The following is a 27,471-nucleotide window of genomic DNA, read 5'->3' as shown; positions in this document are numbered from 1 at the left end:
GCATGCGCGGGGCGGCTCAGAACCGAATCCTGCGGCGGGGAGCCGAGGCGGGGACGGCGCTGGGCGGGCGGGCGGCCGGCGGTCCCACGTGCTCCGCGGCCGGTTGGAACCGTTGGCGGACGCCGGCTGAGAGGTGAGGGCCGTGGCTCCGAGGTGCGGCCCGGGGAGCCGGGCGCCGGGAGGGCGGGGGCGGCGTGCCGTGCCTGCGTTTCCCCCTCGGGGTGCCTATCGGCGCGGGAGGAGGCCACCCATTTGGATCGGATTCGTGCTCCGGGGAGTGGAAGGAGTCCCGGGCTTAAGAGGGACCGCTCTTCCCGGTTTTAAAACCGAATCCCTCTCTGCGCTGGGCAGAGCGGACGCTGCCCGCGCTGGGCTGGGCTGGGCCCAGGCTGGCTGCCCGCTGGACTGTCCCTGCTCAGGGGGACAGGCTCCTGTCTGCTCGGGGTCGGGGGGCTCGGTCCGGAGATGGGGGCCTCAGGGCGGGTGGGTGAGGGCTGGGACCTCGGGCCAGAACCACGGCGTGTGGATGCAGGTTCGCCCCCAATGGCACGGAGACCTCGTTGTGGCTCAGGGTCCTCGGCTGTCAACGGGGAATAATGCAGAACTAGCTCAGAGCACTTGTGAGGTTACAGGGCGCACAGCGTTTAGCAGCTGTGGCGGGGCTCGGACCTGTGGTGCTCGCTAAGTGTCAGGATGTTCTGCAGCTCCTCCGTGTGAGGAGACAGGGGAAGGAGGCGGAGTGTGAGTATTTCCTGCAGAGAGGGGCCCCCTGGGCTTGTTCACACAGCTCTCCCCCAGCCCCCCCGTGCCTAGCAGAGAGCCTGGCAGGTAGGAGACGTCCACGGACAGTTACTGCACCAGGGCAGGGAGGCTGCTGAAAGCAGTAGAGGGGATGTAGAGTGTGGGGCGGGCGCAAGGTTGGGCTGGCTCTTCCCGCCTCAGTTTGCTCACCTGGGAAGTGGAGTTGGGTGTACCTGCCTACTACCTGTGGGTTTTTTGCAAAGAGCAAGGGAGAGGTCCTGCGTGAATGCACCCCACATTCCGGGGCTTAGGTGGGACGGTGCACGGTACCCACTCGGTGGACAGCTGGTGCTCACCTAGCCTTCCCTTGCACCATCCCTGTGGTTTCTGGGAATTCTCTTTATGAAAGGGGGTGGTTGGCCTGACCCCGTTTCACAGATGGGAGAACTTGGAAGGTCAGGGGAGCAGTGATAGCAGAGGTCACAGTGCTGGCGGGGACTGCCGAGGTGGCCAGCCTGGCCTGTCCCAGGGCTCTTTTGGCGGCGGAGGTGGTGGTGGTGGTGGTGGTGGTGGCGGTGGCGGTGGCGGTGGCGGTGGCGGTGGGGTTTAAGTCTGTGTGTATGTGTGTGAGAGATAACACTATATAATAAAAGCCTCATATGCTAAGTGTCCAGTCCTCTAGTCAGCCCTTCAACCAATCAAAGTGTAATATGCTAATGATATGCTAAGGCCGCCCAACCGCTCGCCCTGACGTGCACTGATCGCTAGGGGGCAGGCACTCGGACCAGTAGGTTATCTTGCTGGAGAATGCCATCTTTTTACTCTTGGGGTAAACACTGCTGAGTTTGACATCGAGCCCAGTAGACGGTGACCCAATGTCTTCATGCAGCATGTTTCAGCTCCCCTAATTTCCGTTAGAAATTTACCTTTCTGTGTAATTATTTAAATTTCTCTAATGTTATTTCTTGTGAAATGTTAATGAGTTTAATTTCTTGTTTTAGGCAATGCTTGCTATCTTCAGTTGGAGGGACTGACTTCACATGGTGTATTTTTGTAAGTGTCACATTTGCACTTCCAAAATTGTTTTGCCTGCACCGAGCCTTGGCCTCCTTCCTTTCTGCTGTGCAGTTAGGACGGCTTTCTGTTCCTTGGAACACCCCCCCCCCCACACACACACACACACAAGTGCTTCCTGAATAATGACAGGTTTTCCCCCTCCCCCCCCCTGGGGTGGGGGGCCTGATGGAGGTGACCCTCAGCCGGTGCTAGGATGTCTCTGGCTCTGAATAAGGGAGGTCAGCTCCCTGCAGGCCTCATTTATCTCCCTAGGAAGCAGGTGGCCACAGTCCCCATTTCATATCGAGTAAAAATGCAGCAAGGGTTCTGACTCACTGTGCCAGCCCCGCGCTCGGCCCTTAAAGGACAAGAGCACAGCTCTAGGTGTGGGCATTAGCGGTACAGCCCGAGGGAAGAGGCTGGAGGACACGTGATCAGACTAATCCCCTCCTGACTGGCGTTTTTGCTGTGTGTGGCTCATCCTCAGAGAGATGACAGTTATTCCCAGCATCTTTTTTGTCACCGTCACTGGCTTCTTTCAGTCCGGCCGGGTTGTTCCCACCTGCCCTTCCCAGGCCTTTAACTCCGCACCTTCCGTGATGACTGACCGAGCCTCCCAATGGGGTCGCACACTTGCCGAAGCCCCGTCCCCCCCACCCCCTCCCCTGCGATCAGAAAACAGAGTAGACCCCCCGCAGGGAAGGCCGGAAAGCCCTTGGCCATAGCTTCCCGCTGAGGGAGTGTTCTCATTGTTGAGCTTCATTCTGAAAGAACTTACACATTTCCAGCAGATAGTGGCTATCACTGCTTCTGCCTGTGTACAACGGCCTTCTGTTTCCTGAGCCGAGCTGAGGGTTTGCCCTTTTCCTTGTACGGAGTGCCCCTCCAGGCTGTTGATTTGGTGGGTGGTGCTGGCTCTTGTGCCAGCCCTTGTTCTCCCTGAGGGGCGGGCAGCACCCGTCTGAGCATCCCTCTGCGTGTGCATAGTGCCAAGCTTGGAGGGAGCTGCGTCCCAGTCCACCTGATGCCAGCTCTCCAGGCGGGCAGCTGGGTCACACGTCCTCACCGTAACCAGGTGAGAAGATGGAGTGGTTGCTGCACATCCTAGAATGGACAGCTGTGTTGCTTTCCTCTGGATTCAGTGCCAGGCTGTAGCTGACCACATGCCCTCCCTGCTCACTGACCCGGGTGGCGAGCTGAGGAGGGGACCGGGACCAGGGTGTTTTCGCATAGACAGCAGACATGCTGTTGTCCAGGAGGGCCAGAGGCCTCCATGAGCGGTCAGCTGGGCCTTTGTGAAGCCTGGAGCTGCAGCCAGGATGTACATTTCCATTCAAGGCTGAGCGGGCGTGAGCAGCCCTGCTCTCTGCTCAGGAGTGACCGGCAGTGACCACAGGGCGTGGAGGAGAGGAACCAGGCGCGAGCATGCCCTGGGAGCCAGGACGTGCCTTTGTGCTGAAGGGTTTGGGAAGAAGTCTTGCCCCGAAGCACATTGCACCCATTTACTTGATCTTTGCCTTAATTTTCATAGCGAGCAAGGAAGTCCCGGGTTCAGTTCAGCAGTTCTCAGTCGGGTTGCTGTGTAGCTTAGATATAAACAGTCCTCTCAGATGGAAAGTTACTGGGACTCTGTCACTTGCAGACGGGTTTGTTTTTGGAGCAGTAGCAGCTCCATGAATTTTTAAATGGTTATGTATCTGTGCAGACGCAGGTCACGTGGACACAGTGCGGGGACACCAGGGTCTGTGACCGCCCTCCAGTGACCCAGTGCCCAGCAGTCAGGACAGCTGCAGGTTCCGTTCTCTATCGATCCCACAGGAGCCACAGAAGGAGGCCCCTCACCCTGTCTGCTCAGCCTGAGGGCACCTCCTCCTGTGTTAACACTGAGGATGCACAGCAATGCCGATGGGAATGTTTGTGTGTCCTATAGAAATTATCTGTAGGCCTCTTCTCGACTCTCTAAAGCTCCCTTCATCCCCCCTCTCCCCCCATTATGCTCTTCCTGATTTGGGGACCTGAGATAATTAGCAGTGCACACCTAAGAGTGAGAGAGGGAAGGAGGGACAGAGGGAGAGAGAAAGTTATTAGAAAATGTAAGATATTTTACTTAATGCCCCCAAAACTTCATCCTTAGAGACAGCCTGCCACGTTTAAATCCTGATTCTACTGCTGTGTGACCTTGGGCAAGTTACTTAACCTCTCTAATTATGGCTAAAAGTTAGCTGTGTGATCATTTATTGGGAATAAAAGCTTCAGATTATAATGATAATTATCTTTTTCCCCCTTTCCCTTTAATCTTTTTAGGACAAGATTTAAAGCCTATCTTGGATAGAGAATATTTAATCATTTAGCTAAAAATGGTATTTTTTACATGCAATGCGTGTGGTGAATCAGTGAAGAAAATACAAGTGGAAAAGCATGTGGCTGTTTGCAGGAACTGTGAATGCCTTTCCTGCATTGACTGTGGTAAAGATTTCTGGTAAGTTCCAAGTAACTGCTGTATCCATAGGAAGGTCCAGGCCAGTTTTGGAAGCACTGTTTCCTCAAAGCCTTAAAAAATTGCATGCCCTGTCTGGTTTGGCACAGTGAATAAAGTGTCAGCCTGCCAACGGAACGGTCCCAGGTTCCATTTCAATTAAGGGCACATGCCCGGGTTGCGGGCTCAATCCCCAGTAGGGGGCGTGCAGGAGGCAGCCGGACAATGATTCTCATCATTGATGTTTCTATCGCTCACTTTACCTTCCTCTCTGAAATCAAAACTATATTTTTTAAAAAAAGAGGCATATTTGAGGAAAGAAATTATAAAAAAATTAAAAGTGGGTGATAAGTTCATCTGCCTGGTCTGGATGATTTAAAAAGAAGACTGAGGAAGGGAATTGATATGTAACAAATTAGTTTCAGTTGTACATTATGATTCAATATTCCTGTTGTTGAAAAAATGCACGGAAATTTTGGTGGTGGGTTTTCTATTGAACCCTTTGGAGCTAGGAAAACGTGTTTATGCAGCAGGATGTGAGCACAGTAAGTGCAGTAAGGGGGGCGGGGGCATGCGCAGTGGGCGGGCATGGACTGCCAGAGGCAGGAGCAGTGCTGACATCGCACGGCCTCCGCTGACAGTGCACCTAACGGTGGGACCTGTCACCGCACAGGGGCGAGGACTATAAAAACCATGTGAAATGCATAAGTGAAGACCAGAAGTACGGCGGCAAAGGTTACGAAGGGAAAGCCCACAAAGGCGATATCAAGCAGCAGGCGTGGGTGCAGGTATGTTCTAAATCAGCTGACACTTCCACCTTTCTTTGGAAGCCTATGAAACCAAGAATAAATGCCTCTCCATGCAGACAAACCCAGAAACAGCGCGCCTTAGCTAGGCGAAGGGTTGTGTTGCCATCTTAATAAGGCTTCCGGCCCGTGAACGGTTCCATTTGTCTGTGCCTCCTTTCTTTTAGCAGTGTTCTTTACTTTTAGCTCAGTATCACACACATTCCTCCGTTAAGTTCTTAGTTTCCTTTTCAGATTGTCCATTTGTAGAAACACAGCTTGATTTTTGAGTGCAGTTCTCCTGAATTTATTTATTGGTTCTAACGGTTCTTTTTGAAGAATCTGTAGTGTTCCACATACAAGGCCACGTTGGCTGAGAACAGAGATAATTTCACTTCTTTCCAGTTAGGATGTCTTTATTTCTTCTTCTCACCTACTGGCCAGGGCTTCAATACTATGTTGAATTTATAAGAATAGACATTAATACAAAATCAGGATTTGGCCTGTGGATTCTGTAGCCTTGTGTCAGTTGTTTATTATTTTTGTCTTGTCTTTCTTTTTTGTAGAAAGTTAATGAATTAATAAAAAGACCCAATGTCAGCCCCAAAGTGAGAGAACTTTTAGAGCAAATTAGTGGTTTCGACAACATTCCCAGGAAAAAGGCAAAATTCCAGGTATGTATTTGATATGGCTCCCCTGACTGCAGACATGGGCCCATCAGGGACAGCTGTATTTACTGTTCAATGGGACTTCCCTCCCTGTTTTTCCTTATAGAATTGGATGAAGAACAGTTTAAAAGTTCATAATGAATCGATTCTGGAGCAGGTGTGGAATATATTTTCTGAAGCTTCCAGCAATGTAAGTCAGATCTCAATTTAGATTTGTAGTGTGGCAGACATACTTAGTAATAATGCAGCGCGAATTCTTATTTTCGGAGGTCAAGAGAGCCTTCTCTTTCAGAGAGCCTCTTGGGCCTGCATTTGTGGGAAGGAATAACTGAATGCCTTACAGAGGAGAGTTCTTACTTTGCACAGAAAGGTATTTAATCCCCATGTTTGACAGTGGTAGCAGCTCACCTGGAACGATTTGCTTAGAAAGCAGGCGGTGGACATATCGGAAAGAACAGGAGCTCTGGGCGTCTGACAGACCTGGATTGAGTCCCTGCTGCCCTCTGCCATGTGTTTGATCTTGGACACATTACTTACCTTGTGAGCCTCAGTTTCCTTTTCTTTAAAAAGTGGATCTCATTCATTCATTCAGTACTTCTGAATGCCTGATCCGTGCCAGGCCATGAACAAAACTGAGCTAGCTCAGGTGATGACAGTGCCATGAAGGAAGAGAAGCAGGTGAGGACGGAGTGCCTAGGTGGTCTTCTAGGTAAGGGGAGAGGGGTCACCAGGGCCCTTACCTGCTGTGGTTTTAAAGTAGATGAGACTACAAAAGCACCCACCTTATGCCCACCTTTTGGAGGGAGAATTCTGTGGGTTTAAGTCAGTCAACTGTCTGTCAAAAGGTTGGAAATGCGAGTCCTCAGATGTGGATACAGGTGCAGAGGGTCTGGGTTTGATAGTGTGTAGCCACAGTGTTTTATCACCTTAATTCAGTTGCACTTTCTTCCTTTTGGGAGCTTACATCCCATTTGGAGAGTTGTATCTTTAATAGTTTTTTAAATATGGACGCTTCACGAATTTGTGTGTCCTCCTTGCACAGGCCCTGCTGCTCTCTGTACCGTTCCAAGCTTAGTGTGCTTGCTGCCGGAGTGAGCACATCATTAGTAGTTTAAGAAATGACAACAGTGGGTCTGGCTGGTCTTTTACTTTGGTAACATTGCAGAGAGTTGATTTGCTTTATATAGAGAGAGTAGTTTACACAGCAAATTGAGATAAAAATGAAAGTTTATCTTGGCAGTATATTTAGCATTTGTCTCAAAATACACACATTGGGCCTTTGAAACCTTATAACCAATCATTGAATTGGCCTTCATGTGGTTATTTTTTAAAGGTTATTGCCATTATTTTTACTAAAAATCAAAGATTGGAAATGACTTAGCTCAACTGTAGGTTTTTTGTTTTTTGTTTTTTTAAAGTTCTTTTGAAGCTGTGAACATATTAGGAATTAATCAGTAAACAGCTCATGGTAACCTGAGCTTATTATTGGTTTACCTGTGTTCCATGAACTTCACAGCACATCCCAGTGTTTGGTACAAAGCATGGGGTTCTAAGGCCCTGTTTGTTCATGCCTGCAATTTTATCCCTCCCTTTACTCTGTGCTGGGCATTAGGTTGGTGGCTTTCTCTTCTACATGATACTTTTTATACCCAGCACAACTCACACCAGGTCACTTGATGCAGCTATAATCAGTCCTGCCCTCATACAGCTGTATTCTCGTGGGGGAGACAGACAACTATGTGTGTGGGTTTTGCTATAATATCAGGTAGTGATAAGTATTAGGAAGAAATAGAAGGCAGGAGGAGGGGCAGAGAGCAAAGCAGCGTGCTCTGTTAGGTAAGAGCCAGGGAGGGCGGTGCTGAGAGGACCACATTGGAGGAGAGCCTGGAATGAAGTAGAAAGAAGACGGAATGGATTGACCCGGCACTGGTGCGTGGGTGTGTGCCTCCTGCCGCCCCGCTCCTTCCCCTCTGTGGGTTGGGGTGTGGAGACTTGGTCTGGATTGGGCAGATGGCAGCTGAGATCTGGGGTCCTTGGTGATGATGATAATAACCGACACGTAGTATGAACACAATTACAGGGCAGGAGGGAAGCTTCTTTGCCCCTTCCTCCCGAGTGTATCTGAACTCATTCTCGGCTGTTTGCCCCCACTCCGTGTGCCTGGACTACTTTATTTCTCTGAACTGCTACCGAGAAACCCCCAATTTAGTTAGCACTCTTCTGCCAGAGGGTGAGCGTGGATGTCAGAGGGAGGCATGACTTCATATTGTACTTGAGTTGAAGCCAGTCCTTTATTTGGTGTGTCTTGGGGGACAGTAGCTCCCTTCCTGTGACCTAGTCTCCAGAGGGGGGAAGACTGGAAGTGATTGCTGAGTAAACTGGCTGGTAACTCACGGATGGAACTTGGGCCCGGTGTGCAGATTCCTAAGTCTCGGGATTTCCCGGAGCTGCTGCCACTGGCCCTTTCGCTGCCTGACAGGCACCTTCCTGCCGCGGCAGTTGAGTAGGTAGCTCTGTGCATAGAGATTTCGAGTCACGGTGTACAGCAGACAGTGGGACTAGCTGTGCTGAAGTTAATTGAAAAGTAGGATCCAGCCTTAGACAGTTTGGCTCAATGGCTAGAGCGGCAGCCTGCATACTGAAGGGTCCCGGGTTTGTTTCCTGGTCAGGGCACATGCCCAGGTTGTAGGCTTGATCCCCAGTGTGGGGCATGCAGAAGGCAGCTGATCAATGATTCTCTCTCATCATTGGTGTTTCTCTCTCTCTCCCTCTCCCTTCCTCTCTGAAATAAATAAAAACATTTTAAAAAATTAAAATACGATCTATGTGCTGGTTTGAATAAGAGATGCAGTGAGTGGAAGGTTCTCCCCATCCCAGCACATGTAGTCAGTTTTCTGTGATTCCTTAGCCGCCATTCTTGACTGCCCAAAGGTTCCTGTCTCTCAGAAGCTACCTAGTCTGAATGACGGTTTGATTAGGCCTCTGGTGCTTGCTCGTTTACAAAGCCCTTCTGGTGCATTGGGCTGGTGACTGAGCAGGTGACATTTCCTGTTTTATCTGTACATGAACAGTATGAGGAAGGGTTTCTGCCTCCCATCTACAGACGTGGAGAGGGGTCTGGAGCAGGTAAATAACTTGCCCTGAGTTACCTGGTAATTGGCAGAGCTGGAACTCGAACCAGGCCTGCAGGTACATAAACCTAGTTTCTGCCCCACGTGAGAGCTCACCTTCATTGGAAAGCAAGGTGAATTGTGAGCCATAATTAAAGGTCTGGCGGAAGTGATTTAAGGATTCTTTCCTTTTCCAGTGGGACGAAATGCTTGTTAAATGCGGAGAGGTGGCCCTAGCTGGTTTGGCTCAGTGGATAGAGCATTGGCTGTGTACCGAAGGAACCTGGGTTTGATTCCGGCCAAGGGCAGGTGCCCGGAGTGCAGACTCGGCCTCTAGTAGAGGGTGCTCAGAGGGCAGCTGATTAACGATTCTCTCTCATCATTGATGATTCTGTCTCTCATTCTCCCTTCCTCTCAAATCAATAAAAATATTTTTAAAAAATATAAATAACTAAAATGTTAAAAAAAAAAAAATGCAGAGGAGGTGTGGGCTAGGGGAGTTCTCATTTTGTGTATTTACTGCTATATTTTAACTGGGGGGGGGGGCATCACAGTTCTAAAATGGGAAGTAATAAAGACATTTTTCTTGGAACAGTGTGTTCAATAGTTACATGCAGGTCGTGAACAGGTGTGTGTGGAAGGAATACTTACGTGTTTTTTGGTTTTGCTTCATAAAAAGGAACCAGCCAGTAAAGGGCAAGATCACCAGACACTCAACCCAGTGGCAAAGCCACCTGCGGAAATCACCACCACGGTGGCCCCTTCCAAAGCCAGTGACACCGCGTCAGGACAAGCAGAGGCAAAGAAGAATAAGCGGGAAAGGAAGGAAGAGCGGCAGAAGAAAAGGAAAAAAGAAAAGAAGGAACTAAAGTTAGAAAACCACCAAGAGAAGTCCAAGAGTCAGAAGTCTAAACAGCGCAAACTGAGACTGGAGGCCGAGCAGGAGGCGGGAGGGGAGGGTGCCCCCGAGGCCAAGGGGAACAAGAGCGAGTGTGGGGTGAACGGAGACGTGGACAAGGCGGGAAAGAGGAAGCGGAAGCTTTCTGAAGGTGTGTGTCCTATGCTACAGGGTTCGTTAAAATGGCCATGCTCTAAATTTGGGGTATATAAAATCTGTTAGGTCTTGCATTTTGAACTAAGTAATACAAAGAGCAAGCTGTGGGGTCAGGGCAACCTGGGTGGAGTCCGGCACGTGACCTCACCTCACGTGACCTCACCTCAACTCCCGGCTTCCCCCACTGTCGGAGGAGAAACCCCACGGGCTGGGTTGTTTGGGGGATGAGAAGATGATGGAAGGAAGGAGCTGGCCATGGACGATGCATTTAGTGTAGATGTCAGAAATGCAGAATCTCTCTATATTTTTTTTAATCTCTATTCAGTTGAAGCTTATTCCAAGAAGAAGAAGATGAAGTGCCCAGCACTGGCTGAGGGCGGAGAACCAGAAAACCATGAAGCTCCTGCAAAAGGTAGCGCTCCTGTCATTTGGAAAGCTCTGCCCTCTGGGTTGGGAGGAGGAGGTGAGCCAAGTTCTCCAGGGCGTGAGTGACTCCGAAGTAACCAGCGAGGGCTGCGAGTCACGCCTAAGCGTATGTCTAGCTTTAAGGACAAAGGGGAAAGCAGCCTGGATTGGAAATAGGCATTGTCTTACATTTTAAACCCGCGTGCTTTCCCAGACCGGTCCCCTTCCTGTCTTCCAGCCAGACCTGGCTGTTCCCCTCTTATCTCTGGGTCTATCCCTGGTGCCACCTTGCTGCCATGTGTCCTTGTCAGAATCCAGTCCTTGGCCTGTGAGGCGCCTCTCCGGGCTCCTCCTCCACACAAGCTGCTCCCGTTCCTCAGGCCCAAAGCAGCCCCGGGTCCTGCCAGTTACGAGATCCAAGGACTCATGGGAACGGAGGCTTTATTGATGGAGGTTCAGGGACTGCCCAAGTTAGGTTAGATCTCTTAGCTTGGACCCCACCACCCAACTTTAATTTTTTTAAAGTGTAGTGATGTTTGTGGCTGTCCCCTCTCGTTCAAGGTTAAGCTTCTTTTGCTCACCTCTGTCTTGCTCACTGTGCTTAGCCCCATGATCTCCGTGGATGCTTAATGAATCTTGCCTGGTTAACCTGCTCACTCAGAACAAGAACGGTGGGCTGTTTGCAGGGTAGCGGTGCTTTTAGGCTACTGTGATCGGACAGGCCAAGTGCCTGCTCCACGGTGTTCGGGTACCTGCCCGTTCAGGATTCCTTGCTTTCCCGGGGAGCACATAGATGGTGCAGAAATCATTTCCTTTCCCTTCTGGTAGTACGACAAAACACCGTGTTTTGCATGTTATTCTTTGTATTGCAGGGAAATTCAATTGGAAGGGGACTATTAAAGCGGTCCTGAAACAGGCCCCAGACAATGAAATAGCAGTCAAAAAGCTAAGGAAAAAGGTATGCACACGAACCTAGTACACCACGAGGGGAGAATCGATTCCTTATTTTAAAACCCCTAAAATACTGTAAATGTGTGTGTGTCTCACTTACAAAGCCCTGATAACCCCTCTGGTCTCGTGGGGAAAGAATGGGGCTGACTCCCATCACTCAGCCAGAGCAGTGCATGGGTGGTTCTCAAATCATTATTCTAGATGGTTTGCGATTATTCCAGAGCAGTGCTTTCTTCTTTGGTTCTTAGTTTTTATCGATGTCTGACCCACATGCAGCCAGGTGCTCACATGTGCGCTGCACAGATTTCACAGGCACAGCCCTGTGTAACCAGCCCCTGGCTGCTTTTATTTCTTACTGTTGCCCTACTTCTGGGTTAAAGAACATTTTAGGTAAATTTTCAAGGCAGTGACCCTTATTTGACAGTCGTCCTCCGTTGTGCAGGTTTTAGCTCAGTATTACGCGGTGACAGCTGAACACCACAGGTCTGAAGAGGAGCTCCTGGCCATCTTCAACAAGAAAGTCAGCAAGAACCCCGCCTTCAAGTTACTCAAGGACAAGGTCAAGCTTTTGAAGTGAACGTTTTTATATTTAATAAATTGAGTCCATTCTGTTGATTTCTTCCTTTCACTGCTGTTTGTAAAACATGTAATAAATAATAACAACTCAAATTTTGCTTTCTTATAAGAGAATATATATTTTTGGTAGATCTTTCATGAGAAAATAAACTATATTGTCCTCAACCCTCCGTAGCCTCAGTGCCTGCTGTTCTTGTCACCCTCTGTCCTTGAGAGCGTTCTCCACACAAGGATGGAGGAGACAGCCCCAGAGTGCCCGGGTGGGTCTGCACTGTCTAGGGAGGGGCCAGGCCACTTCAGGCAAGCGCAGTGAAGCAGCTTGGGGGGCGTGTATGGTTGTAGTGTGCGCCCAGAAAGGGAGTGAGGCCTCCCGCCTGGGGTAAGGGGTGGGGACAGAGGGTGTTAGGTTAAGGCCCCTGGATTGATTCTTGAAAGATCTTTCTTACCGACTTGCTGTATTGGGGTGTCTTTCTCTTCCTCGTGCCACCTCACCCACCCACTTGCACCCGCAGACTCCCCCCACCCCTCCCCATAGGGGAGGCAGCGGGCAGTAACAGGCTCAGAGCAGTCCACGGAACTACGGTGAGACGTGACCATGAGTCTGGCTTTGGTTCTTGGCCAGCAGCCTCTCGGGCAGGCGGCGTATCCTCATGAGCTGCAGGGTTTCTGTCTGTCAGGCTGCCTGAGGTGACAGTGAAATTAAAGTGACGTGCACAGGCATCTGTAGGTAGGAGGTGTTGAAATGTACCCTCCTCTCGTGCATGAAGGGCGCACCATGGACTGCGGTGCTGGCTGCGGGGAGGCCCCTACCCCGACACCTCGCTTTTCCGGCACGTGGCTCTCCAAGTGCCTGGGCTGCAGCGAGAGGAGCCACAGTGACCGGGCAAAGGGGCAGCACGCTTAATGCAGAGATCCACTTCCGTTCTGAGGGGATCCTCCAGTTCCCAGTTAACGTGTAACCATTTCTCAAGACACTGGTCCAATCATACGGTCCACTTCTCAATGTAAACTTTCTACTGAAGCATACGTACAGAAATGTGTAAAAACCTCAATGGACAACTCTGCACACACCTGTGCCACATCTAAGACATGGGCTATTTGTATTCTCACCATGTCAGCGTGAGCTATCTGTGAATGGTGGCATAGGGCAGTGGTCGGCAAACTCATTAGTCAACAGAGCCAAATATCAACAGCACAACGATTGGAATTTCTTGAGAGCCAAATTTTTGAAACTTAAACTTCTAACGCCACTTCTTCAAAATAGACTCACCCAGGCCGTGGTATTTTGTGGAAGAGCCACACACAAGGGGCCAAAGAGCCGCATGTGACTTGCGAGCCGCAGTTTGCCGACCAGTGCCATAGGGCAATGGGCCCTTGGTGTCCTGCTTCTCTCAGCATTCCTGGGGTCCATCCACGTTGCTTTGATGCTGTCTTTGTACTGTACAGTCCCACCCCTCTATGTTGATGAGATGCTGGCTGTCTGCAGGGTGGCTGGGTTTCTGAGGAAATGGGCATCTGTCTCCTGGCCGTGTATGCTCTCCTTTCTGCCCAGTGCACGCCTGGGCGTGGCACTGCTCAGTCACCGGGTGTCTCAGCTTTGACAGACACAGCCACACGTTCCCCGGTGCTTTTACCTGTTCCCACTGCTGCCCTGTGTATGAGGGTAGATGGGGTTTATGTGGCCCCAAACGTACTGAAAGTTAATATTCCTCAAGTTTCCATCTCTGTATCTCTCTAGGTAGTTCTGGGTTTTTTTTGAAACTGTCAAGTAAGCTTAATCGGGGGCTTTGCACTATGCTAGATTATACAACTGGAAAATGGTACCTCCAGGTTTTCTCAGCAGATTTGTCTCAAGTGATGCTAAAAATAAGTCAGAATAGCAACTCCTCGGTGTCTTAGTTACTCTATCGTGTCCTTAACAGTGAAAGGAGCGCAGGGCTTGCTCAGCCCCCTTATCATTAGACTTGTGAGCTCCTGTAATTTGGGCTTGGAGCATCCTGTGTTGGTTACAAAGCCGCGAAGGCTCCTGGGAAAGCGGATGTGCTGGTGAATGAGCAGCTTTGTTTGAGTGCCAGGCTCCCGGAGCTACTTTTTGCTATGGGATCCAGGCGAGCTTTAATTTATTCCCTTTGATAGAAGCAATCAAGCTGTCCCTGCGGGAGTGCAAGCTGTAATTGCTGGGTAAATACATATGTCAGAGTTGAGAGGTCAGACACAGCTTGGAAGACGAGGCCTTTGTTTGGCCACAGAGTGGGTACTGTGAGCCGCTGAAATCCTACTTTTGCCGCTCTGCCCACCTGGTGACCCCAGGCCGTCTCCCCGGGGGCCAGTGGTAGTGTGTAGATTGGGTTTCTCCATTGGAGATCAAAGGCGGGGAGAGCCTCAGTTCTCCGGGTGCTTCCCCACAGCACTGCCCTTGGCATCTGCCGGCAAGTTTGCATCAGGCACTAATGGAAACCTGACAGGACGGCCCTGCTCCCGCCACGGGGATCCGAGCGCAGACATCTCATAGCTAACGGAAACGGCACTCTCTCCTCCTGGTGTCAGGGAAGTTAAGGTAATAGTTGTCTCCGCATTAAGGGGTTTCTGCATAAGTTAACCCTCTTGGCACTTGATACTGTGCAATTTCAATTTAGATGCTATGGGAGTTGGCATCGACTTTTATAGCTCGTGGTTGTTTTTTCACTTAATTGATCTGTATTCTAGGATGGTCCACAGAAGTGCCCGGTGCTCTACCATTTGAACGTGTTTGAGAACCATGGTTATTTATATGACTAACGGGAGTTTTAAAAACTGGCTTCTTGAATGAAGGCCAGTGTCCCAGTGAGAGATACTAACATCTATGAGCATGTTCCTTATGCTGGTGCTTTTCTAAGGGCTTTGCATGTATGAACCCATTTCTGCAGGTGCTCGAAGTCCAGAGGGGCACAAGGAGAGAGGAGGGCTGCTGCATCGGTCTGGCCTCAGGGTTGCAAGTGCAGGAAACAACTCTAATTAGCGTTAATTTGAGGGGGAAAAAAATCTTTTTTTTTTTTTTTCTGAAATATCTGTGTAGTCTTAACAATGGATAACAACAATGGTTGAGACAGAGCTTCCCACGGGCCAGGCACTGCTCTAAGTACTTTGCATGTGTTAATACTGTTAACTTTCCAATCCTAGGAGGTAGGCACTATCCTCAGTCCCATTTTGCAAGTGAGGAAACTAAGGCAAAAAAGAGAGTAAGTGGCTTTCCCAAGGTTGAAAGGGCCAATGATACAGACCAGCAGTGACGGCCAGCCAGGCAGCTGGCTCCAGAGCTTTCCTTACCTAGGGGACCTCGGCTTTCACTAGGTGGCTGGATTCAGGAGTTGAAACGACACTACCAAGACCTCTTGGCTTGGCTTGCTCCATGTGCCTCCATGGTGACAGCCCCAGGCCCACCCTGACCTCACAGCTCACCATAGCAACAGAGAAGGTCATCCTAACCCCCACTGTCAGATCTGGCTCAGGTCTTGTGCCCTCCCAGCCTCCTGAGAACGCTGCAGGACTCCCGCAGGAAGGAGGGAAAGCGGTTTCTCAGAGGAAGGATGCTGAGCAGACATAAGTATGGCCACGCGGAAAGCCAGTCAATGGTGATCAAGGGCCTAAGTGAAAACCAGGAAACGGGGGGCTCCTGCTACATGCAAGGCCCCTGGGGAGACACTAAGACATGGTTGTTGCCCCATCAGCTCAGGAGAGAAGAGGCAAAAGGGAACTTGCAACAAAGAGTCACTGGAGCCTGAGGAGAAGGAATAGCTAAGAGGTGAGCAGGAGCCTGAGAGCAAGGCCTGGCAAGCCCAGTTCAGCAGTGATGAACAGCAGCTACCACCGCTTGGAGGCATACTGCATGCCAGGCACTACGCTAACCAATCGCTATATATGTTGCTAAGGGGAGGCCAGTAAAGGTCATGGTCAAATTCATTTCCCCCCACAAGTAATGCATATGGAAAATGAAAATGTCTTGGTTGGTAGCACGCTGATATCATATACCTGTCATTAAGGTGCACAGCGCACACATTTAAGAACTCATTCAAGGGACCCGACAATGAAGACGTGCTCATGAGATACTGGATCTTTTCCAGCCTGCTTTTTAAGTATCACCAATATGGCGTGCAAGTAATGCCATTTAAAATATCGGGGGACAAAGCTGGAAGGATTTCAGATCCAAATACAAAGGCCCTGGAACCACCAAAGGGGAAACCAGATCTGACTTGAACACACTACATATGGAGACCCGGGGGCTGTTGCCATGCTCTGGGAATATTCAGTTACCAGGGAGACCCAGCACTGACCTTTCCGCAGGGAGACAATGCACAGAAGACTGTCTGACAAGAGGAATTCGCTTCCTGTTAACAAGGCGCTGCCCCTGCACAAAGAGGGGCAAAGACCCCGTTGGCTTTGAAGAGGTGAACCCTGCTTCTTTAGGAGTCTGGAAAGAAAAAACAAAACAAGAAAGAGGAGGTATTGTGTAGAAAGGCCATATGAGCCACCCAGCTGTTAAATCCTTTGCTCCAATGGGTTTGCTAGAGAGGCTGAAGAAATGATAGAAATAACCCAGTAGCAACTTGACATTCTTAATACATTTCTCTTGCAAATACCCACAGCATATAGAGAAGGTATGGAAGAGTGAGTGCCAACTGATTTAAATTTTACTTCCGGGGTGACTTTCTGGGCTATCCACCCCTGTATCTGACACACTTAAAAAAAACCACACCTTATTTTAGCACTCTATTTAATGTTCTTAAATAACGTAATTTTAAATATAGTGTAGAAATGAAATATCATTACAGTTTTGAATTAAAGATAATAAGCCCAGATGTCTGTAGTCTTATTGTGGGATGTTTTTAGTTTATTTTGTTTTCTTGCATCTTTTTTTTTTTTTTAATTATCTTTATTGTTGAAAGTATTACAGATGTCCCTCTCCTCTCCTCCCCCAGTGACCCCAGGCCTACAGCACTCTTTGTCTATGTCCATGGGTTATGCAAATATGCATATAAATGCTTTGGTTAATTTCCATGCTCCCACACCTCCCAGCGAAATACACCGCCCTTTATTCTATCCTCCCATGGCCCTACCTAGTGCTCCTGTTATGTGAAGTTGTCTCCTTTCGATTGTCACTTATGTCTGCCCTCAGCATTTTAGCAGCTGCAGCTGCTCAGACATGGCTGCTGACTTCCTGAACTGCTTCCATCCATTTAATGACACTGCGGGCCACTGTAGCACAGCTGGGTCACCTTGGCCTAGGAGCTTGTCAAATGCAACATCATGTCTTACTCATCTCCCCGCCCCCACCCCACCCCTTGCCTGGCATCGTGCCTAACATCCCTAGCTCAGTGAATGTCTGAATGGTGAAGTGCATTCAACACATGGCAGGGTAGGAAGGGGGAGAAGAGTAATAAATAGGATTCTTAACGTAGAAAAACGTGTGAATTAATGACAGTCTTTTCCGGCTTATGAGCATGAACAATGCGAGATGGCAGTGTCCTGGGAAAGTATAAATTCAGTTCCCGCATTCCCAGCTGGTGAAGTTTCTCAGAAGTTGGACAAAGGGGATTAATAACAACAACATACAGGTGCTTTGCATGTAAGCCCACAGGCAGGTATAACCCCTGGTGCGGAAGAGGAAAGAAGTGCAGGTTTATTTCTTGCCCAAGTGCACCCAAATGGTCGGTGCTTGTCCTGGCCCTGCGGCCTTCCTCCTCCCAGGATGCTGTGGACCTTTCAGTCTCCCTGGGCGCCACTCGAAGAGAAGAGAGAAAGGAGCTGGGGCGCACGAGGGCACTCCTTCCGCACAGGCACTTCTCCTCACGGGGCACTCCTCTCTGCGCACTTCTCCACACTTCTCCTCATGGGGCACTTCTCACTGCGCACTTCTCCTCACTGCGCACTTCTCCCCACGGGGCATTCTCCCCACGGGGCACTTCTCCCCACGGGGCACTTCTCCCCACGGGGCATTCTCCCTACGGGGCACTTCTCCCCACGGGGCACTTCTCCCCACGGGGCACTTCTCCCCACGGGACACTTCTCCCCACGGGGCACTTCTCACTGCGCACTTCTCCTCACTGCGCACTTCTCCCCACGGGGCATTCTCCCCACGGGGCACTTCTCCCCACGGGGCACTTCTCCCCACGGGGCACTTCTCCCCACGGGACACTTCTCCCCACGGGGCACTTTTCTCACGGGGCACTTCTTCTCCCGGGCACTTCTCCTCACGGGGCACTTCTCACCATGGGGCACTTCTCCCCACGGGGCACTTTTCTCACGGGCACTTCTCCTCACGGGGCACTTCTCCCCACGGGGCACTTTTCTCACGGGCACTTCTCCTCACGGGGCACTTCTCCTCACGGGGCACTTCTCACGGGGCACTTCTCCTCACGGGGCACTTCTCCTCACGGGGCACTTCTCCTCTTGTGGCACTACTCCTCACGGGGCACTTCTCCTCACTGTGCACTCCTCCCCACGGGGCACTTCTCCTCACAGGGCACTTCTCCCCACAGGACACTTCTCCAGCACAGGGCACTTCTCCTCACTGTGCACTTCTCCCCATGGGGCACTTCTCCCCATGGGGCACTTCCCCTCACGGGGCACTTCTCCCCACAGGACACTTCTCCAGCACAGGGCACTTCTCCCGCACGGGACACTTCTCCTCTTGTGGCACTCCTCTTCACGGGGCACTTCTCCTCACGGGGCTCTTCTCCTCACGGGGCACCCGGGAGCCAAGGTGGGCTCGGCACGCAGAGGGCACGGAGGAGAGAGCGGCGCATCCCGCCCGGCCTGACTGGGCGGCACCCTAAGGAAGCTCCATCCTCCGGGAGAAAAGGGCTACTTCCGGTCCTGAGAGTCCCGCATTTGACATTGAAATCCTGTGGCGGGTTTGAGCGCGAAGAATGCGAAACCCAAACACGTCCCGCCCTAGTTCCTCACCCCTTAAACCTCAGAGGCGGAACCGGACCCACCGCTCCTAGAAAGAGCCCCCTCCGCCCGCCCGGAAGTCGTGACCGGAAGTGTCAATGGGTGACGTCACTTCCGTCGCGCTTCCTGGAGCCGCCAAGATGGACGCCGCACGGGCCCGGGAGCAGCTCCGGCGGCGGTACCTGTTCTCGCTCGACGCCGAGGCCCCGTCGGACGGCAGAGGCTGCGCCGGGCCGGGTAGGGCTCCCCGGGCGCTCCGGGCCGCGCCGGGACACAGCCGGCCTCCCGCCCCCGTCCCCGCCCCGGCGGGAGGCCCGGCTTCTCTCCTCGGGGTTCGCCTGTGGTTTGCCGGTCGGGTGCTGAGTGTCCGAAAGGACCCTGAAGGCCACGAAGCCTGCGCTTCTGCCTCCGGGCTGTTCTGACCGGCTTGGCGATGGGTGCTGGCCGTTCAGAACGCCCACCGGCCTGTTTCAGGATCAGCCAGAGGTACGGCACCGGCACAGAGGGGTGCGTCCTCTCCGCACCGCTTGTCGTGGCCTCTGACCGTCCGCCGCGGGGAGCTGGCTGGACACACAGGCCGACCGCGGGCCGGGGTGCGGGGTCCGCCCGGAGGCGCGGGCAGGCTGCGGTGTGCCGCCGGGGGTACGACCGAGCGGAGGCCCACCGGGCGGAGGGGGGCGGGTGTTCCTGTCGGCGCGGGAGGAGAGCAGCAGTAGGTGATGCTGATGGTTGCTTCTGGGCAGGGGACCCGGGAGAGATGGATTTCACGTTGGGTCTTGTTGGCCGGCATAATGTAAACCGTTTGCATTTGTTGCGTTTTGAAAATAAACACAGAGCACCAAAATCGGTTTGGCTCAGTGGAGAGCTTCGGCCTGTGGACTGAAAGGTCCCAGGTTCGATTCCGGCCAAGGGCGTGTACCTTGGTTGGGGGCACATCCCCAGAGGGGGGTGTGCAGGAGGCAGCTGATAGATGATTCTCTCTCATCGATGTTTCTAACTATCCCCGTCTTCCTCTCTGTAAAAAAAAATCAATGAAATATTTTAAAAAAGAGAACTACACAACACTCAATTTATATAAATAAATAAATAAATAAATAAATAAATAAATAAATAAAATAAATAAACACAGAAGACATCGTGCCCAGGCACGCTGGTTTCTCCGTTATGAGGGTCTCTGTATTGAGAATAAGCTTCTCAGGAATTCTAAAGGGTGAGGATCTCAAGTGTGTACCAGCGGTTGGTTCTCCCGGCGCGGCCATCGCCTGGGGGAACTTGGTGGAAATAACTCATTTGATCCAACTCCCCCTTCTCCCCCCTCCCTCCCCCCCCACCTGTTCTGTCAGGTGGAGTCTGACAGAACAGGTGGGGGGGTGGAAGAAATCTGGGCTCATCACCACCTGTCTAGACACACTGTGCCCTTCCACTTTTGAGCTGCCTGAAAAGGTTGTGTTTGCTTAAAATAATTAGTTACAAGTAGTATTTTTGGAAAATTGCCTCTGTTTTGTGCTCTAACATCTGCCTGTGGCATTTTCCTTAATAGGACTTTTGACCTTCCTAGATGAAATATGAGACATAATATTAATATTGTGACACTACTAGATGTTGTCATTCTTTCTGAAAGACTGAATATGAAGATTGGATTTCAAAATCCATTTAAAGGAGAAAAGTTGACTGTATTGAACATGGTTTATAGTGAGTTTCTAGTAATTATTTCTTCAGTATAAGCCTGTTTTGGTGGTTTCACAGACGTTTGTGCTATGGTGGGAGAGAATCTGGTTCGCAAAAAGCTCTGGGAAATTTTTTTGTTGGCTTAAAAGAGGTGATTTTTCTCCCCATGGACTTCATGGTAATTTAATAAGTTGAAATCTCCCTTATTTGCAGGAGGCTCTGCAGCTGTTGAGAAAAAGCAAAAACCTCTTCCAAGACTTAATGTCCATTCTGGATTCTGGATATTGGCATCCATTGTGGTGACCTATTATGTTGATTTCTTTAAAACTATTAAAGAAAACTTTCACACTAGTAGGTAAGAAAACTTTCCTGAATACCACATGATCTCACTTATTTGTGAAATATAATAACCAACATAAACTGATCAGTAGAGACAGAAGCATCGATCAGACTGTCAAACCTCAGAGGGAAGGTAGGGCAGGGTAGGGGTTAAGGGGGAGAGATCAACCAAAGGGCTTGTATGCATGCATAGAAACCTAACCAATGGACACAGACACCAGGGGGTGAGGACATGAGTGGTTGGCTGGTGGGATAAGGACACATATGTAATAACTTAATGAATAAAGGAAAAAAGTAATTAAAAAGAAAAGAAAACTTTCCTGGTTCATAAGTTAAACACCCTTGTCTTATTTTTTGTGTTTTATTTTGTTAGTTGAAAATTTTTTTGTTGTTAATCCTCACTGGAGGATATTTTTTCCATTGATTTTTTTTTTTTTTTTTTTTTTTTTTTAGAAGGAATGAAGGGAGTGTGGGAGAGAAATAGAAAGAAAGAGAGAAACATTGATGTGAAAGCGATACATTGATTGGTTGCCTCCCACACACACCGCAACCAGGACCGGGAATTGAACCCACAGCCCAGTGTGAATTAACCATCTTCCACACTGATTTTCAGCATTCTGAGAAACCTGACTTAACGTGGAGGAGTTAATGGTGCCTGTTTATTACTCTCACACTCACAACTTCAGATAGAAAAAAAAAATAACAAACCAAAAGAACAGCTGCTCTCTTTCCTGTGATTTTGAGGAAAATGCATAGTTGTAACCGGGTGGGTTGCTTATGAGCACACACGCATGCCTGCATTGAAAGGCTTACTCTTTCATCCTCTCGTGGGTCTCAGGCTCGTCCTTTCTCACCCATGTCCCCGTAGATGGAGACTTTCTGAAATCTGGAATCCAGTGATTGTGGGTCCCTCGGTGTTCCTCTCCCAGTTGATATTCTTGTAGAAACAGATTTTTTAGGCAACCCAGGAAAACGTGTAAGATTTCGGCTGGTTTGCTAAGAGCTGTCAATCCTGATGCCGTTTTTGCCTCTGCAGTTGGTTTCTCTTCGGCGGCGCCTTGCTGCTTGTCAGCCTGTCCATTGCGTTCTACTGCATTCTCTATCTGGAGTGGTGCCGTGGGATTGAAGATTACGATGTGAGGTACCCAGCCCTGATACCCGTCACAACTGCTGCCTTTATCGCGGCAGGAATTTGGTACGTTAACTTCCAAATACTGATAGAAATGAAGGTGTTGATCAGGCCCTGATGTACATGGTACGAATTTCAGAGGGGAAAAAAGGGCGAATGGGGAAAATAGCCTCCCTGTCATTTCCAGTCTCCAGTTTCCTTATCAGTGATAGGTTCAAAACACAAATGGTGACGTACTGTATGCATTCTGCAATTACCGTATTTTCCGGCGTATAAGACAACCTTTGAAACGAAAAAAAGTCAACCGAAAATCGGGGGCAAAAGACCAAAATTGCACAAAAATTACCTGCAGATCTTGATGGCAAAGTAAGTCTTTTCTTTGAAGTGGGGGGTAGTCTTATACAGCGAATATAGGCCTAAACCTATGTTTTAACTGTAAAATTAGGGGGTTGTCTTAAACGCCGGAAAACATGGGTAGCTCTACAGTGGAATGAGTTACCGTGAAATGAGCATTGGCGTAAACCCCTCCAGGTCTGGGAAGAATGGAGCCAACACTTCAGAATCCCTTTCCTGCCTCCCCATAGCCACTGCCCCAAGGAAACACTGTCCTGGTGTATGCTAATTCCTCTCGTGCAGCCCTTAAGTAGTCTGTTCTATTTTTTTTAACTTTATAGAAATGGATTCAAAGCCTCTATTCTTTGATGTTTGCTATTTACACATGATTCACCTGCATTGTTACGGATAACAGTTGTTGTTCACTGCGGTCGCGCAGTCCAGCCTGTAGCTGAATCCCAATTTCTTTTTCTACTATTGATAGCATTTGGATTGTTTCTAATAGAGAAATGCTTTTAACCATAATGGTTTGATAGTGTGGGAGGTTGAGAGCAGGCGACGGCCATTCTAGTTCATGTCCCTTTGCAGACCCTGACTTGAATCACTAAGCTCCTCTTAAGTAAGGTGACCAGCGTTTTAAAAAGTCCAAAATATTTAAAAGATTCTTTCCAAAAATCGGGACTTTTTTAAGACACCATGGAACGCGGGACAAATTGTTAAAAATCGGCACTGTCCCGCCAAAAGCAGGACGTCTGGTCACCTTACCCTTAAGCCAAGCCAGCCCACATTAGGAGACCTGTGACTCCAAGCCAAGCACTTTTTGAAAAGATTGTGATAGTTCCAGTATTTGTTAGATCACATCTTTGAGAGAGGAAAAATATACATGATGTCGGCTGAATGAACTTGTCCAAGCTGAGGAATGACAGTCCTCTCCCTCCAGGTTCCACAGTAGAGTATGCGGGTGCAGGTTGTAGCTGGAGTGTCAGCCTGTGGTCTTTGCCTTTCAGCTTCAACGTTGCTCTGTGGCCCGTGTGGTCGTTTTTCACTCCTCTGCTGCTCTTCACCCAGTTCATGGGCCTCGTGATGTTCATCTCACTCCTGGGGTGACTCCCGCAGGTAAGCTGCCTGGGAAGGTCGTGCTGTGATTGACCTCATTTGAAAAACATCCTTCAGGACAGTTTTCAGGTGCTCCTTGTGCCGTGGTTCGTTTGTGTTCACACGGAGCTCAGCTAGAAGGGACGGAGCGCCTTCCTTTTGGTGTAACGTGGCTCTGACTCCGAGGGCAGCCTCGGCCCCACGGGGCTCACGGAGACAGCACTTGCTCCTCCCGGTATAAATACGCTCACACCTGGGATCAGTCTTTATTTATTTATTTTTTTAATATATTTTATTGATTTTTTACAGAGAGGAGGAGAGAGGGATAGGGAGCTAGAAACGTCGATGAGAGAGAAACATCTACCAGCTGCCTCCTGCACACCCCCTACCAGGGATGTGCCCGCAACCAACGTACATGCCCCTGACCGGAATCGAACCTGGGACCTTCCAGTCCGCAGACTGACGCTCTACCACTGAGCCAAACCGGTTTCGGCTGGGACCAGTCTTTATTGAAGTCAACTCACATACACAGACTATGGGTTGGATTGTGCTTAAAGAATGGGAATTTGGGGGAAATGAACAATTTTACCCAATTGGGGGAAAAATTCTGCAATTTCCTGACTATTCTAGCTGCCTCATAAAAATCTGATGGATGGCACACCAACTTTTTCCTTCGTCTCATGTATGGGATTTCTGCCTCCCCACTGACCGCTGTCTCCTAATTGGGCCTGTGGCCCCACACGGTGGGTTCTGCTTGCTGAGTGTCAGATAGCACATTAATTAAGCACGTGTGTGTTCAAAGGACTCCCTCAGGGCTTAGGGTCATGGTGAAAGAGACAGGTGGTCTCTCCCTCCCTGTCACTTGTATCAGAACTGGGAGGAAGTTGACTCCATACATCAGTTTACAGGATGGAAATTAGCCCAGAGAGGTAAAAGTTATCGGGTGCTAATGAAAATGGCCATGTCCGCAACCGAACATGTTCTCCCTCTGGAGTTTAGAGGGAAGTCAGTGTAACTGGGAAAGAAAGGTGCATAGCCTAACGTTGCCAGCACACACCCATGACCACGGCCACGCTGATGTGTAGAGTCCCCCACACACTGTGCCAGCCCATCCATGACCACGCCACACTGATGTGCAGAGTCAACACTCCCCCCAACCCCATATACACTGTGCCAGCCCATCCATGACCATGGCCACGCAAAGGTGCAGAATCTGACAACAGCACCCTGATGTGCAGAGTCCCTTCCACATTGCCGTGGGGGGCCCCCAGGATTTTAAGAGTGCGCCCTTTATCCTGTTGATATATGTCACCTTGTCTGACCATGCCCCCTGCGTCTCCCCTTGTGATGGTGTGAAGTCTTGGCCAGTTTTGAGTTTTTGCCCATGTCAGGGAGCTTTGACTGAACTGCTTCCTCACCTACATCCACAGCATAGCGCATTGTCTCACTCTGGGCATAAATGCTGGCTTTCTTTCAGGTTCAAGGGCATGTAAACCGAACCATTAAACATCCAGTTGACCGGAAGCGTTCCAGATGTGGAAAAGCTACAATGTGTTTCTGCATCCTGAAGTGAGTGATGTTCTTAGGAAAAATTGTAACTTCATAGATCTGTGGTTAAAATCAGAATAAATTATATTTTATTTGCATAATCTTAAATTCAGATGATTTTTCAGATTCAGAATAGGAATAATCTCTTCAAAATAGAAATAACTAAGTTGCAGTGTGAATCTGAATCCCTGGAGAAAGGATCGGTGGGGACGTCTAAATGAAGCTTCATTACAGATGTGCAGTACTCCGGTGTTGTCGGTGGCTGCTCACTCTTCATTTGAGGTGACGGTCGTGTCCCTGTGCCTTTAGCCCATGAGCAGTGACTGTGGGCCTCACTGTGTAATGCCTTCATTAGTGAGGGACCAGCCGAATGTACTCTGTGCATTCCTGTTTGGATTTTACCATTCTGTGTAAATTTTTGGTTTTTCAGCATGTTTAACATATGAACTTTTAATGATTTTTAAGTATGTATAATTATTTTTCTTAACATTTAAATAAAATATTTTTATAACTTTCTTGTGATTTTGTTAATACAAACTTGGGAATGGTTTGTTTTCGCTATCAGTGCTGAAAAGTTACCTGTAGAAATGAGGTTTGTTTTTAGAGAAAGCAGCTGCACTGTTCAGCCTGATGTTAGGACTCACCCGCCAAACCACCACTCCATACTGCCTTTCCCTACAAATCCACACTGACTTGAGCTGAGGTGGTTTTTATGGCGATGGGCACTCCTGGAGCCCCTGCCATCTGCCAGGCCCTCAGCTCTCCTTCTCTCCCTCCCTCCCTCCCAGGTTCCCCAGGCATTTTGTCCCCGGGCTTCATCTTATCCCCGGGCCTCCGATAACCTGGCACAGGGCAGTGCTCAGTGCACATTTCTCAGTGGGTTAAAAAAAAAAAAGTTGGATGCTAGAGAGCAGAGTGAATCAGACATAGTCCTTGCCATTAGGGAGCTCAGAATGTTGAAAAACAGTTATGACATGTGGGTGTTAGAGGGATGGACAGTGGGCAAGTCCACCGGGGCCACAATGAATGAGTGTCTTGGTTTCCTGGGGCGGCCACGAGAAAGACCACAAACTGGATGGCTTGACCAACAGAAGTTTGTGGTCTCACAGTTCTCAAGACTAGAAGTCCGAGATGGAGCTGTCGGCAGGGGTGGCTCCTGAGGGCGTGAGGAGAATCGGTTGCAGGCCTGGCTCCCAGCGCTGGTGGGCTGGTGGTCGGGTCTCCCTTAATTTCCAGATGGCATTCTCTCTGTGTCCTCACATCTTCCCTCTATATGCGTGCCGTCAAATGTTCCCCTTTTTGAAAGGACAATCATATTGGATTAGGGCCCACCCTAGTGACCTCAACTTGTTCATTTATAGACCTTATTTCCAAATAAGGTCACACTCCAGGTCCTGGGGTTAGGACTTCATCATCTTTTAGGGGGACACTTATTGAGACCTACTATGTGCTGAAAACCACCGATCTCCATCCTGCACAATACAGCAGTGGTCAGGACAGGCACTGGCCTCCTCGGCGGGGCAGCCAGACCTCAGCCTGCACATTCCGGGGCAGGGTGTGTGCTAAGAGGAGAACAAGGCAGGGCCAGAGCACAGTGGGGAGGATGCACCACCCTGCCCCACGCCCACACTGACCATATGAGGAGCCAGGCCTGCTCTCATGCGGACCCATCCGTCTGTGCATTCAGTGCCGCCTCCGTCTAGGTCCTGAGCATCCCCCTGGCTTGGCTCGAGGGACATCAAGATGATGGACACGTTCCCTGGTCACCGCCTGCCTTTCCACCCTCGTTTTTGTGCATATGCACCATCCTCTCTGGGGGACACCCTCCCCTCCCCTGCCCCATGTCGCCTGGCCAGCTCCTACTCTCGGTACAGAGGTGCTGCCTCCTCTGAGAACCCCTCACCCTGCGTGGCAGACCTGGGCTTCCCCAAGCATCCCCTCCAGGCAGCCCTGCCCACGGGCTGCTGGCTTGTCTCACCCAAAGCCATGAGCTCCTTAGGCAGGGAGGCCTCCACAGATACTTGCCCATTGAACGTGTCTCTACCAGAATGTCAGCTCACAGCCCGTCCCCAGCCCAGAGCAGAGCCTGGCCAATGATGCAGAGCTGAAGAAATGCTGACTACATGGATGTATGAACCAACTGGAAAAAAAGGCAGGCAAGGCCAAGCCCCCAGGCTAGCTCCCTCCTGGCCCAGGGCTCCCGCAGCCAGGAGCTTCTGCCCGCCGGAACTGGCTGTGTACTTTGCTGCATCCACTGCAAAAGGAACGGCAACAACAGAGCCTTAACCCAGGGGCGGGCCCTGCCTCACCCGGCAGGTGGCTGGCCCCCGGCCGGTCCCCAGGACCTCGTAGCGGCATCTTAGCGGGCCATTCAGGAGGACTGCGTGGGCTTGGAGCAGACTGAGGGTCTGAGGGAGGGGGTCTGGGCCCTTTTTGAAAGGACAATCAAGGACCCCGGCCACCCCACCCCACCCCACCCTCAGCTCCAGAAGTAGCTCCCCATCTCTCTTGGGAGGGAAAGAGAGCGCCTTTGCTTGGGAAGTGGCTCCTTGCAGACATGGGGACACCAGCCGGACTGAGACTCAGAAAGACACACCCTCCCCCTAT

The 27,471-nt window shown here is 50.2% G+C and overlaps 2 protein-coding genes across 4 annotated transcripts; both read left to right on the top strand.

The window, feature by feature from the left end:
• Positions 1–2: 2 nt before the first annotated feature.
• Positions 3–11,874, top strand: LYAR (Ly1 antibody reactive). 2 transcript variants are annotated; one of them, XM_084886047.1, is made up of 10 exons: positions 3–133; positions 1,743–1,794; positions 4,102–4,276; positions 4,947–5,061; positions 5,625–5,732; positions 5,833–5,916; positions 9,516–9,885; positions 10,216–10,302; positions 11,168–11,253; positions 11,689–11,874. In XM_084886047.1, exons 3-10 carry the CDS (start codon positions 4,155–4,157, stop codon positions 11,821–11,823), a joined length of 1,107 nt encoding a protein of 368 aa, XP_084742173.1. In that variant the 5' UTR covers positions 3–133; positions 1,743–1,794; positions 4,102–4,154; the 3' UTR covers positions 11,824–11,874. The 2 variants fall into 2 exon arrangements, with proteins under 2 accessions (XP_084742173.1, XP_084742174.1); XM_084886048.1 differs by having other exon boundaries at positions 3–153.
• A 6,993-nt stretch (positions 11,875–18,867) lies between these two features.
• Positions 18,868–25,379, top strand: TMEM128 (transmembrane protein 128). 2 transcript variants are annotated; one of them, XR_014793365.1, is made up of 6 exons: positions 18,868–18,989; positions 20,634–20,775; positions 21,796–21,954; positions 23,229–23,337; positions 24,794–24,885; positions 25,021–25,379. XR_014793365.1 is itself a non-coding variant. In XM_084866152.1 (5 exons), the coding sequence occupies exons 1-4, from the start codon at positions 18,893–18,895 to the stop codon at positions 23,326–23,328; spliced, it is 498 nt and encodes a 165-aa protein (XP_084722278.1). In that variant the 5' UTR covers positions 18,868–18,892; the 3' UTR covers positions 23,329–23,337; positions 24,794–25,379. The 2 variants fall into 2 exon arrangements, 1 of the variants encoding a protein (XP_084722278.1); XM_084866152.1 differs by having other exon boundaries at positions 24,794–25,379.
• The last annotated feature ends 2,092 nt before the right edge of the window (positions 25,380–27,471 follow it).

Source organism: Pipistrellus hanaki, assembly GCF_964339955.1.
Source record: "Pipistrellus hanaki genome assembly, chromosome: 1".
Lineage (NCBI taxonomy): Eukaryota > Metazoa > Chordata > Mammalia > Chiroptera > Vespertilionidae > Pipistrellus > Pipistrellus hanaki.
Note: the sequence above shows the minus strand (reverse complement) of the source record. Positions and strands in the feature narration are given on the sequence as shown.

Coding starts and splice junctions, on each gene's coding strand:
- TMEM128 (XM_084866152.1), top strand. CDS start 18,893: ATGGACGCCGCACGGGCCCGGGAGCAGCTCCGGCGGCGGTACCTGTTC. Junction 18,990..20,633: donor CAGAGGCTGCGCCGGGCCGG/GTAGGGCTCCCC, acceptor CCTTATTTGCAG/GAGGCTCTGCAGCTGTTGAG. Junction 21,955..23,228: donor TTTATCGCGGCAGGAATTTG/GTACGTTAACTT, acceptor TTTGCCTTTCAG/CTTCAACGTTGCTCTGTGGC.
- LYAR (XM_084886047.1), top strand. CDS start 4,155: ATGGTATTTTTTACATGCAATGCGTGTGGTGAATCAGTGAAGAAAATA. Junction 5,733..5,832: donor GGAAAAAGGCAAAATTCCAG/GTATGTATTTGA, acceptor TTTTCCTTATAG/AATTGGATGAAGAACAGTTT. Junction 5,917..9,515: donor TTTCTGAAGCTTCCAGCAAT/GTAAGTCAGATC, acceptor CTTCATAAAAAG/GAACCAGCCAGTAAAGGGCA.